Consider the following 13,180-nt stretch of genomic DNA (forward strand, 5'->3'; position numbering starts at 1 on the left):
CTCTGCGGTGGTTCGAAGTACCGCAGTTGACCGGAATAATCACACAAACAGCGGAAAGGAAGCAGTTTTCGTTCCTTTCCGCCAGTTTCCAGGATAACTACAACCCTAGCACAGCACCCACGGGTTATCTGCAAGCCCGACGCGAGGCCAACACAGCTGGGACGAATCTGCATCCCAAGCAAAGGCGCACCCCCATTTCCGGAGGAAAACTCTGGAGCCTCCCCGAGGGTCCATCAACCGTGCATTTCTTTGGCTCAGCGCCCCCAGAGCCCGCAGCTGGCTGGAGCCCGCGGTGACGTCACGAGCCCGGGCAGGTCACGTGACCCAGACCTCCCCGCCCCCTCGCGTCCCTGCGGTCCTGGAGCCCAGTGTCCCATCGCAGCGGCCACTCGGAGCCTCTCGGTGCAGCGCGGAGCCAAGGGTCGGGCGAGCAGTCGGAGCGTCGGGGCGGCCAAGGAGAGGGGCCGGAGCAGCGGGCCGTGCGAGCGGGGAGCCCCGGATCGAAGAGAGCGAGGCTCTGGCAAACTTGTGCGAGCTCCGGAGCCATGAAGATGGTCGCGCCCTGGACTCGGTTCTACTCCCACAGCTGCTGCCTGTGCTGCCATGTCCGCACCGGCACCATCCTGCTGGGCATCTGGTACCTGGTGAGCGCGGCCGGGCGTGGAGAGGGGAGGCCCCCCGGGGTCCCCACGCGCGCCGCTTAAGTCGCTTCCAGGTCGGCTTCGGCCTGGGGGCCGCCCGGGATCATCCGCCTAAAGTTGTATTATTAGAAAGTTAATTCTCGGGGAGAGCTGGGCTGCAGTGGCCGGGCCGTGAGTGTGAGTGTGTGTGTGTGTGTGTGTGTGTGTGTGCGTGCGCGCGCGCCCCGTGTGCGCCTACGGGGCTCTGGGGGTGCCAGCCGGGCTTGTTCACCCCCCGGTGCTGCACCACCGCGGCTGCAGAGCGTTTGCTCTCTCGAGTTCGCGTCCGAGCAGCAACGGTTGGGAAGTTTTTTGCTCCCCGTCCAGAGGGTTTTCCCCGCAAATGCGTGTTTCCAGCTCGCACACAGGGAAGGCACCCCCAGTGTGCCTGCGTTCCAGTTGGCTTGGAGAAGCCATCTTAGCAACCTCTCAGCAACCTGCTGAACAGGGCAGGTGATTCTTCTGAATCGGCACAGCGGGCAGATGGAGTTTTTTTGTTCGTGTGTTTGATTGTTTTTTTATTTTTATTTTTTAAAGGCTAGCCTTCAGGTTGGCGCTCCTAAGTAAGATCTCATTAGTGTCGAGAACAAACAGTGATTCTCCGGGGGACCGTCAAGTTATCTTGATGGATTTATGCCCTGTGGCGCTCGCTGCCCTTGGTTGAGGATGCTTGGCAACCTTGGACTGGGTCGGATTCCTCTGCATTTTGGATTTTGTAACATCACTTAAGCGAGTTAGAGCCGAGCTACTTGGCAGTGAATAAGGCTGCAGGACAAAGAAGTGTCTTTAAAAGAGGGAGTTAAGCGGCGTAGATAACTTTTCAGTTAGAACACATTCTTAGCTCCCTTTGGTAGTTTTAAAACACACACACACACACACACACACACACACACACACACACATAACGTAAGGTATTGAATTGTAAACCGCCTTGTGCCGTTTTAAATAGCGCATTCCCCTTCCATGTGATGTTATTCTATTTATGGCTTCAAGTTTTCTTTAGTTGGGTCCATTGTGGCCACATAATAGAAATTTTTAGCCTTAAAAGCCTTCCAGCAGGCTGTTGGTATATGTTGGTTCTGTGCAGTGTGATTGCAGATGGAACATTAATGTATTGGCTCAACCCTGACTTTTTCTCAAAGCCAGGGGGTTTACAGGAATTTAAAATCATAATTGGAGTGTGGTAAGTGGCCTCACGTAGTGCTTTTATCGATGGCCAGTCAGGGCAGACAGTCGTCTACAGATGTCTGTGTCCTCCTTGGAAGTGTTCAGATCTGCAGGTTTGCAAGTGCTTCGGTTGGATGCAATTCGTAAAATCTAGGGCATTGCATTAGGCAAATGTACTACATGATCTACGGGAGAGATAAATCTACTTTGAGCCTGGCTGTTGGCAGTCATCCAACTGTGCTTTTGGTGTGACAAAAGCCAACCTCTCCCTAGGCTTCCTTTCCTGTAGGAGCCTGCCCTGTGTGTAGCAAACGCGTTCAGTAATTCAGCCATTTGCATGATAGCTTCCCAGAAGACCGGAAACCAGGGTTAGGTACCCAGACTATACAGAAATCTATTTCCCTAGACTATTGAATTGAAAACTTCTTGTTCTGTAGTTGGGTCCCCTTATAGTTTTAAATACAAATTGGTTATCTAAGATCTTAATTTCCATTTAAAAAGGTCAAGGTTGGTTGGGGTCTAAGGCCTGAGGAAAAACCCGGCACCTACTTCTCTCCTTCCTACAGCCTCCCACTTCCGGGCTCTGTCTCACCTGGTCATTCACAAGAAAGAAGGCGTGGATGGCTGTTGAAATAGAGCCCCATGTAGGCTGAGCCCAAATAAAGAAATAAACCTACTTGAACTATGTGGATTGAACTTTTCCAATCATCCTGTATTGGTATGACAAAGGCAGACTTCTCCAAATAGAAATCACTAATATATATATATATATATATTTTTTTTTTTTTTTTTAAAGTTGCTGTTTCGTATCCCTGCCTTATGAAAGGCTCACTTTTTACTAACTTTTTACTAACCAGGTGCTTCATGGGATGTCCAGTGCTCAGTAAGCTAAATTTAAATATTCCTAGTGAGATTTCATTCCTGTGCCAGGGATGGAAATCAAGGCTAAGAGCTTGCGGTCACAGTTCATGTGATAGTCGTTTTTTCTTTGAGCCTTTAAAAACTTGTGGTTTTTGCCTTGACTATCAAAGGTTTTCAGAAATATAACACTGATTTCAGTGTTTTTCTTATTAAATTACTGTTCACATACACGAGATTGACAGTGGATATGCCAACATGACTAACCCATATCTCTACCCAATAAGGTTTTCTTTTCCTCCTCTTCCTGGTTCTCTTTAGGGTGCCAGGGTAGGGGCGGAGGCTGGGCTACAGACAGAGTCTCACTGTGCACCTGAATTCCGTTCTTATTCCTTTCACTTGGAAGACACAACTTTTCCTAGTGTTGGGAGTGTGTGATTGGCTTAATGTTTGGCTGCTTAGAATACACCATTTCTTATTTGTGTGTTTCCCAGAGATGGAGCTATTTTTAGTTTGGGGCCATTCTGTGTACATTCAACTGCTCTGAACATTTTTCTTTCAAAGATTTATTTTATGTATGTGAGTACACTGTAGCCATCATCAGACACATCAGAAGAGGGTTTTGGATCCCATTACAGATGGTTGGAACTACCATGTGGTTGCTGGGATTTGAGCTCAGGACCTCTGGAAGAGCAGTCAGTGCTCTTAACCACTGAGCCATCTCTCCAGCCCCACTGGGTACACTCTTAAGTACAAATGGCCACAGCCATTGCAAGCTGTTTTTTTTTTTTTAATCTAGAATATATTCATTGGGTATTTGGAAATGGATCAGCTTAAATGATGTGAAAGGTTGACTTACTGGCTTTGCCGCTTGGTTCAAGCCTAATGCCTTCATTCTCTTGGTAACTGTCTATGAAATTGGCATAACTTTTAGCAGGCTTTCATGCTCCCCTTTTAACTTTATTTTCCTTTCATCATGTTTCTATTATTAGTATTGTTGTTGTTAATTTTGGTTTTTTTTTTTTTTTTGTTTTTTTTTTTTGAGACAGGGTTTCTCTGGGTAGCCCTGGCTATCAGGTTGGCCTTGAACTTGGAGTTTGCCAGCCTCTGCTTCCTGGGTGCTGGGATCAAAAGGGCACGGCTGCACCCAGCTATCCCGTTTGAGGCTTGACGGTGGCAGTGTAGTCTTCTAAGATTGATAGTTCCTCCACAGCCGCAGGTTATATGACTTGCTAGTAAGTCCACGGATGGGCTGACTCATGGCACTGATAGGTTTACTGTCTACTGTTCCATCTGTAAAAGATTGAAATACTGTGTGAGGAGCCGGGTTTTTTGATCTCTAGGCAATGGGGGGAGAGCCATGAACCGGGCTGATCGTGTATAGAATTTCTCTTTTTATGGTTGTTTTGAGATAGAATTTCACTCTCTGTGTGTATGTAGCCCTGGCTGGTCTAGAACTCATGGTTTAGGCTGACTTAGAACTTGTATCAGATCCTCCTTCCTCTGTCTCCCAAGTGCTACGCACAGGTATGCGGCTAGCCAGCTTTTAGGGGAGATTAAAATGGCAGGGTGTTTCAGATGGCTGTCGATCAGATCAGGGTGTGTTAACCATCTAGCTATGAGACATGACAGGTTCTTTTCAGTCAGATCCCATCTGCTGATGGTGTAATTCAGGTGGATAATTTTTAAGGTCTCTGCTGTTTAGCCTTTTTAATTATCTGATTTGAAACAATTTGGATAGTTTTGGTTTATGTTTTTTAAAAATCAGAGGCAGCTCTAAAATATTAGCTGGTAGAGTTGTTTAATGATGTGTGTGTGTGTGTGTATAATTTATTTCTGAGCTCTATTCCCCTTTATGTTTTCCTAATGGTAACTAGTTTTCCTAATGGTAACTAGTTGTTAGAACATTTGTCATGTATATTTCTGAGCACCGCCTGCATGTCCGATGCCCACAGAGGCTAGGCCCCCTGGAACTGGAATTGTAGATGGTTGTGAGCTGTCATGTGGTTGCTGGGAATTGAACCCAGGTCCTCTGCAAGAGCAGCCAGTGCTCTTAACTGCTGAGCCAGCTCTCCAGCCTCTGTAAGGATATTTTAAAGACATTCTAGACAAAAACAAAAGGTTGCTATTAAAGCTGTTTGTTAATATCAAATTTCCATGACTCCTTTAAGCATAGCTAACAGAATACCAGGTATTAACTTGATTAAAGTGGGTTTCACATTGCAAAGTGTATTATGTTGAGAAACAAAAAAGTCCCTTTAATTTGTTTTGTCAACTATGAATCTCCATCATGTAGGAGGAAGAGGCCAGAATTCTCCCTTTCCATCCATCCTGCCCCTTTCTGGGCAGCTTTTTAAAAATTCTTTCTCTCTTAGATTTTTGTGTAGGATGTGTGTGTGTGTGTGTGTGTGTGTGTGTGTGATGTGTGGTTCCTTGGCTTTCCACTTTTGGAACTTTGGAAATTGTAGAAGAGCACTGAATTTTCTATGCCCAACCCACCCTCTAAGACAGGGTTTTTTCTCTGTAGTCCTGCCTGGAACTCACTCTTAAACTCAGAGATCTGCCTGCTTCTCCCTTCTGAGTGCTGGGATTAAAGGCTTGAACTGGTTCTTATTTTACTTGAAGAAAGTACCCCCCCTTCATACACAGAAGACAGACAGACAGACATGCACTCACGCACTGAAAATAAATAGGTGCTGGAGAGATGGCTTAGCCATTAAAAGCATTTGGGTTTAGTTGCTTAGTGTCCACAAGGTGGTTCACAGCCATCTGTACGTAAGTCTGGTTCTATTTGTACACATAAAATAAACCTTAAACATTTTTTTTCTGATAAAGTAAAATAAAAACCATAAAACCTAACTTTGAGGGCTTAAGCTTTCTTATTGCAGTTTTCCAGGGATGTCTCAGAGACAATGTGAGGGGCCAAGGAAAGGTTTATAGCAACAATTTTGTTCATGATTTTTTTTTTTTAAGTTTAAGTATGAGTACACTGTAGCTATCTTCAGATGGACCAGAAGAGGGTATCAGATCGCATGCACAAACATCATAACCAGAAAGCAAGTTGGGGAGGAAAGGGTTTATTCAGCTTACACTTCCACATTGCTGTTCATCACCAAAGGAAGTCAGGACTGGAACTCAAGCAGGTCAGGAAGCAGGAGCTGATGCAGAGGCCATGGAGGGATGTCACTTACTGGCTTGCTTCCCCTGGCTTGCTCAGCCTGCTTTCTTATAGAACCCAGGTCTACCAGCCCAGGGATGGCTCCACCCACAGTGGGCTGGGCCAGGGATGGCTCCACCCACAATGGGCTGGGCCAGGGATGGCTCCACCCACAATGGGCTGGGCCAGGGATGGCTCCACCCACAACGGGCGGGGCCCTCCCCCCTAGATCACTAGTTGAGAAAATGCCTTACAGCTGGATCTCATGGAGTCATTTCCTCAACTGAGGCTCCTTTCTCTGCGATAACTCCAGCTTGTGTCAAGGTGACACAAAACCAGCCAGTACACCCCCCTTTCTAGATGGGACTGGGAGCCAAAACAACAGGAAAATCACTTGTCAGCATTGGGTACTTTTCTGTCTAGGGATTAAGGCTGAAGGAACTCTATTGTCATGAAATTAAAGCCGATCTGGGAATTTGTTGTTCTCTCTCAGAATGTCTCATTAAACCGCCTGCTTTTAGCTGGGTGAGGTGAGTTTCGGCACCAGGTGTTGGACCTGCACAGCCCAACGATGGGGTGTCCACTCCCACAGAGACACAGATAGACTGATAACCATGCAATAGTCAAGAGGTTTAATTGATAAGTTCAGTATACTGGGGTAGTTCTGTAAGTAGGACAGAGACGACCCCGAGGTTTTAAAGTACACACTTTTTATACAGTTCTGAGGGCAGGTTTCAGCAACAGCATGGGGGTGGTGGCATTGAATTGGTGGGTTACAGTGACCCTTGGATTCATTGGATGAGGGGTTTAGGCTGATGGTGATGCATATTTGAACTTTTCTATGAGACCTTGTGTCTGTCAGCCACTAAATTCTGTCCTTGTTTATTTTCTCAAAACTGGGTGTTGTGAAAAAGTCTCAGAGCAGGGGCAACTTAACCTGGCCAAGAGCCTCACAACATTCTTGGGTGTTTTGGAAAGTCCCGGGGGGGGGGGGGGCAACTGCAGTTGTCCCTAGGTGGCCTGGCCAAGAGCCATACACTGGGTCTCCTTAGCCTGGTCTGTTGGGGCCCAGTCAATAGCTTGCTATAGATTTTATTTAATAGCGCGAATGTAGTATTAAGTTGTTAGTAAAACACAGTTGAATTTTTAAAACTTTTGGCCTCCACGATGGCACGGGCAGGTGCTTCCGTGGTGCGGGTTTGGTGCAGTGGCTCTGGGCACGGGGTCTGTCTGCATCTGTAAGGTGAGCACTGTGTGGAGGGCTTGGTATTGGCAAAAATGGAGGTACTATGGGTAAAAACAGGCATGGCTTTGGGTCCACATTGGTCCTGGGGCAGTCTTGGCCTCCAATGTGCCAGTTAGAAAGCGGGGAAAAGGAATTTATTCAGTGTGTGAAGAGACATCCCAAGAGACCAAGTTCTCAGCACAAAGGAGATTTACTTGCTCCAGAGGAACACAGGGCAGGGACTAAAACCACGACAGGGCATAGAGAAGGGAGAAGAGGAAAGGAGCTAGAGGGACAGAGGGACCTGGATAGATTGGAGACAGAGGCGGCCCACAGGCAGAATAGCTGTTTATAAAGTCTCCTCTGTATAGCCTTGGCTGTCCTGGAACTCTATAGATCAGGCTGGCCTTGAACTCAGAGGCCTCCTAAGTGCTGAAATTAAAGGTGCCCCCCCATGAATTTATTTGCAGTCTGAGCTGTCACTGGGAAGGGGGAACATTCTCACTCTTAAGTTGCCCTTGGCGATATTGTAGTTTACAGAAAAGACAAAAGCCAGCCTCCCCATACTCAGGTCTCCAGCTAAAATTAGGCCAGGCCAGAGAGACTGCATCACAATTAGCTTTCCCACTAATCGAGCCCTCAGCCTCTCTGGAGATAGCATCTTATCTGTGTCCTGAAACTGAATGCCTGACTCCACCCCTGGTGAACCCACGCAGTATGAGACACAGCACTGTATCAATACAGTGGAATAAAACTGTCCCTGACGTGCGTCTGTCCACAGCCAAGTATGTACTCCTTTCCCAGAGAGGACACTAACTGTGATAGTGGGATTCAGTTCTTAACGGCTCTTCAATTGACCAAGGAGTTTACCAATCCCTGGGACTAAAGGATGTTAGGAAACATAATGAGAGACCAGGGCCAAGGTGTGTCCCCGAGAGGTTATGGCTTACCTGGTATGAAAGAGGCTTATTGGGGGAAGGGAGAGGAGTAGGGTGGGCATGCAGATAGGCAGATGACCTACATACGCTAGAATCTGTATGCTAACCGAGAGGGAAAGATGAGTTTGCCTCCTCTATGACCCTTTGTAAGGTCTCCATTTTGTTTCTCTCTGTGTCTTATTTCTGGGCTTGGTAAGAAGGTCGGGAAGGCCTCAGTCCTGCTTCCCTCTGGATAGAATAGGCAAAACTGCTGCCATCCCATCCTGTTTCCTGGAGTTCCTCACCTGTGGGCCTTCCTGAGGTCTAGAGAAGCCCCTCCTTCACTGTGGTGTGTGGTTGTGGGGGGCTGCTCACCTGTATAACAGTTTGCTCAGAAATGGAAACATTCCATCCTACCGGGAAAGCCCTTTAAACAGGAAGGTAAACATCTGAGAGCAGCTTTAGGAAGTTCCTGAAACCACTGCATACATAATCTGAAACAGAGAAGCCAGCGCCTTGTGGACTGAGAGCCATTGGGAACACTTGGCTAATCTACATCTTAGGTCCCCACAAATAGCAGGGGCTGGAGGACCATAAAGGAGGAAAATGGGGTTATCAGAGAAGCTGTGTTTGAACCCCAGTTCCCTGGGCCAGGTAGAGCCGTGTTCACGACTTGAGGTTGGTTGGGAGCTTCAGTGGCTTTGCCGAGACCGTTGGTGGGAAAGGCTTTGACAGATCTGAGTGACTTAGCCCAGCACATGGAGATGGTCCATAAAGTGAGAGAGCATCCCAGAGGAAAGAAGAACGACAGTAGAGGAAGAAGTTTGTCTTGGTTACCGTGGTGACAGATGTGCCACGACTTGTGTCCAGTCCTGCAGGACTCAGTTCGAGGGGGACCATGCCTGTGGGGAAATGGGCGAGAAAGAAAGAGCGAGACCAAGCAAAATGGTTCTCAAGGTCTGTTTAGTGTTTCAAAAGCAGTTTTAAGCTGTAGAAAGAGAAAGTAGGGAGTGGGGGTAGGAAGGAGGGGAGCCTGGTGGGAGGCCAGGGAAACCGGGAACATGAAGGTCGCAGGTGTTATTGGCTTGTGTTCCAGACTTAAGAGGGGGTTGCATTTTGTCCTCGAACGCTAGTCTCTGACAGACTTGTATTGAGCTGGAGTTGCTAAGGGGAAAACGGATGGAAAGCTACCAAACTGCTGAAGAGCTGCTGGGAGGCTTTGTGAGCCAGGAGGCATCCCTGAGGAGCAGTACAGGCCCACTGATCAAGCCTGGCCCTGGAGTGGTAATTATCCCCCAGACTAAGACCTAGGAGGGTACATTGCCCTCCAGCAAAAGGTTATTATATTCTAGGGGTGGAGGGGATGGTTTGCCCAGCCAAGGTGTGTGGTGGCTTGAGAATCAACAAGGATGCCAATCAACCCAGGGCCATCTGACCCAGGGACCCAGCAGGCGCAGCGAGAGAGAACTGGGTTATGTCACTAACTACGTCTGAGCACTTTCCCTGGTAGAGAGGTTCCATGGAAGCGCTCCAGGCTGTGGAAATGGCTCAGGGAGAATGACTGAGGAATTTTAGTGTCTTAGTTGTGAGCCTCTGGGGTTGCCTGGCACTTGCTCAAAACACATGACAGCAGATGTTCAGGGTGCCTCACCAAGTTCCTTGTAACTCCACCGTTTGTTTTGGGAAGGTGGTTCGGGTGTGGCCTTGTCCTGCCCACCTCTGGGAAAGGTTTTGTTACGTAGTAACATATAACTCGGATTGTTGCAGATTTGGAAAGGCCCTGGCAAGACAACTCGTTACAATGTTACTTCCATCTGTCTACAACCACAGTGTGGCTGGGTTCTGAAAGTTTCCCTGTGTGGGTGGAAAAGGACACCCCCAGAGGACATCACATTATTTAACAAAAACCCAATGTTAGGGTTGTTCTGTGTCCTGTGAGCCTTAGTTAACAAGGGAGGCCCTTGAAACTCCCCCCCCCAAATGTAAAGGCTACTGCTTTGGTTATTTGCCAGAACTATCTAGTAGGATCCTATTGTTGGAAACATTGCATTTGCAGGACGTAAAGGGTTTAGGCCGAGACTGTACTAGCGTCCTGATGGCTGGCTCTCCTAGTGCTCGAAGGGGCTATATATAAGGTGCTAGTGTAAACTGTCAGCAACATTCCTGCTTGGCTGTGGACCCTGTGTGCAAAATACCAACACTGCAGACCGGGTGTGCCTGCTTGTGCAGTAAGTAGCTGCCCCGCTGTCACGGGTGGGATCCACAGCCTTTCCGTTTGATGTAAGGCCTGCTCTGCATGAGGGGGTTTTGCATCTGGTATTGTAAGCCAGGAAAAAAACCTGTGCCTGGGGAGGTCATAGGTGTCAGCGGGAAGCAACTTTTATGGGTGTGATGTACCTGCGAACGGCTGATTAAACGTGTGTCTTCACATGTAGGTTCTGTTGGCAGCCTCAGCTCACCGCTCCTGAGAACAAGTGGCCATTGTGTGGCACAGTGGCCTATTCTTAAGATTTATTTATCATATGTGAGCACACTGTCGCTGTCGTCAGACACACCAGAAGAGAGCATCAGATCTCATTACAGATTGGTTGGGAGCCACCATGTGGGTGCTGGGATTTGAACTCAGGACCTCTGGAAGAGCAGTCAGTGCTCTAACCACTGGGCCTTCTCCCCAGCCCCCATTCTAGGTGTTTTTAAAACTGCAGATCTTAGGTCCCCACTGCTCAGCCTTGACTAGATTCCGGGCCAGGCCTGCCTGGTCACACGCATACAGTCAAAGTTCCAGGGTATAAATGGGGGTACCCTCTTCCTTCCAAAGCATAGATCTCATGAGACTGCGTCAGGTCAGGTGCTGTCCTCGCCTTCCTGGGGGTGGGGTGGGGGTGGGGGTATCCTTTGCTTCTGCCCACTGCCTAGCATATTTTTAAAAAGCACATTTCTTATTTGCAGATATTGTTTTTATTATGCGCATGGGCATTCTGCCTACATGTATGTCTGTACCATTTGCAGAGGGTGTTCGATTCCCTGCAACTATTATATTTCTTGTTAATTACATGGTCTTAGCCTTTTTCTTTTTTTTTTTTTTAAAGGTATGCACCACCTCATCCATTTTGAGTCTTGCATTTTGAGTGTATACCAGAGCTCAACCAAGTCCATTCAGAGAAATTGGTTGGGATTGTTTCTACTGCCTTTGTATATTGGCTTTGTTAGTCTTGCACTGAGTGACTGCCTATCCCTTTTACCTCTGGAGTGCTGGAATCAAAGGCCATGGTGCTCTGCTTTATTGAAGGTCTTGCAATGCCAGCTCACCGGTTAGGCTGTTTTTTTTTTTTTTTTTTTTTTTTTTTTTTTTTTTTTTCATGGCAGAAGAGAAAGCTTACTGTGGATAAAAGAGAGGCATTGTACTGGCTGGTTGTGTCAGCTTGACATAAGCTGGAGTTATCACAGGGAAAGGAGCCTCAGTTGAGGAAATGCCTCCATGAGATACAGCTGTAAGGCATTTTCTCAGCTAGTGATCTAGGGGGGAGGGCCCAGCCCATGGTAGGTGGAGCCATCCCTGGCCCAGCCCATTGTGGGTGGAGCCATCCCTGGGCTGGTAGACCTGGGTTCTATAAGAAAGCAGGCTGAGCAAGCCAGGGGGAGCAAGCCAGTTAATAACATCCCTCCATGGCCTCTGCTTCAGCTCCTGCTTCCTGACCTGCTTGAGTTCCAGTCCTGACTTCCTTTGGTGATGAACAGCAATGTGGAAGTGTAAGCTGAATAAACCCTTTCCTCCCCAACTTGCTTTTTGGTCATGATGTTTGTGCAGGAATAGAAACTCTGACTAAGGCAGGCACCATCAGAGGCATGGGCATCTGGGAGATGGGCTTGCTCCTGAGTCCTGTGAGGAGAGAGTGGGGAGGAGAGAGAAGAACCAGGTGCAGCAGCAGCAGCCAGGAGGCCCAAAAGATAGGAGACGGATAAGCTGCTGACCGCTCTTGACGGTGCTTTAGGTGCAGGCTACAAGTTTGTTTGAGATCTGCCACGTGATTTAAGGTCGAAAGCTCTGGAGAAGGTACAAGGGCCTAACACACCACCTAAGTAATTAAGAACAAGGAAAAAGGTGTTGCCAGCGCAGGAACTATTGGTACCCACATCACTGAAGGACACAGCCCAAACACAAGCAGGAAAATGGAGCAGGGGTGTGTCTGCTGGGTCTTCTGCAGGAGATGAGCCCTGACTACTGGATTCCTGGCACGTCTCCGGTCTCATTTGCATCAGGACTGATGACGTAATGGCTCTGTCTCAGGAAGTTCCTACCCAGGATTCTCAGGGCTTTAGCTTGTGTTTGGCCTCGTCCATCTGGTCGTGGTTAGTTGCCAAGCTGACTGATTGTCCCACCTCTTTGTGCTGCCTCACATCCTCACGGACACAACTGCGTTCATCCTGTTTGTGGTGCTTAAGTCCCGCCCAGCTGTTGAGTAGCAGTACAGGCAAGTCAGGTCGGACGGATTGTCCGGGAAGGTCTCAGCTCTCAGGGAAGAGGCAGTCAGGTGAGGGAGAGCTGGAAAGGACCACACCTTCCACAAACCTCCTCAGAGATTGGTACCCTGCGTACACCTCAGGGACGTGGGCCGCATGGAATGTTCTAAGTCCGGGGCCATAGCTGTTTATCACCCGCCTCTGCACAAGACCTCACACCTCTGGGATTACTAGGTAATTACTTGGAATGTCCAAACCCCAGGCTCCCACCAACCAAAGGCTGAGGATGCCGTCAGCATCTGAGGCTTGTTGCTGAGATTCTGTGTCCACCTACCTGATGCTCCACCAGCTTATGTGGAAGTGGAACATGGAATTTGGGGTAACTCCAAGATAGAGTTGTGGGTTCTGTCTGTCTGTTTGTTTTGTTTCATTGTTGTTGACCGTCCTTTGGATGTGCAAGAAGCTTACCACTTTTTTTTTCTTACAACTTTATTTTAAAAAGATACATGTACAGATTTTTAAAAGCATTTTGGCTTAAAACTGTATGAATATATTTTTGTCAGTACTTGATTCTTTTAGAGGTTTGATAGTATGCATTGATATCTTACTAGTTACTATAAGCATGTAGAACAGAATGTAACATGGAAACAGTCAACATTTTCTTGGTGTGTATAGATTAAACATAATGATTTTTGAATACCAAAAATTGCTACAA

General features: G+C 47.7%; 1 protein-coding gene across 1 annotated transcript in view; it reads left to right on the forward strand.

The window, feature by feature from the left end:
• Positions 1-377: 377 nt before the first annotated feature.
• Positions 378-13,180, forward strand: part of LAPTM4B (lysosomal protein transmembrane 4 beta) — a 33,863-nt gene continuing 21,060 nt past the window's right edge. The window contains exon 1 of the mRNA XM_080909366.1: positions 378-644. Coding sequence (XP_080765492.1) covers positions 546-644 — 99 coding nt within the window. The 5' untranslated portion in view covers positions 378-545. The remainder of the gene's footprint in view (positions 645-13,180) is intronic.

Source organism: Micromys minutus, assembly GCF_963924665.1.
Source record: "Micromys minutus genome assembly, chromosome: 33".
NCBI lineage: Eukaryota > Metazoa > Chordata > Mammalia > Rodentia > Muridae > Micromys > Micromys minutus.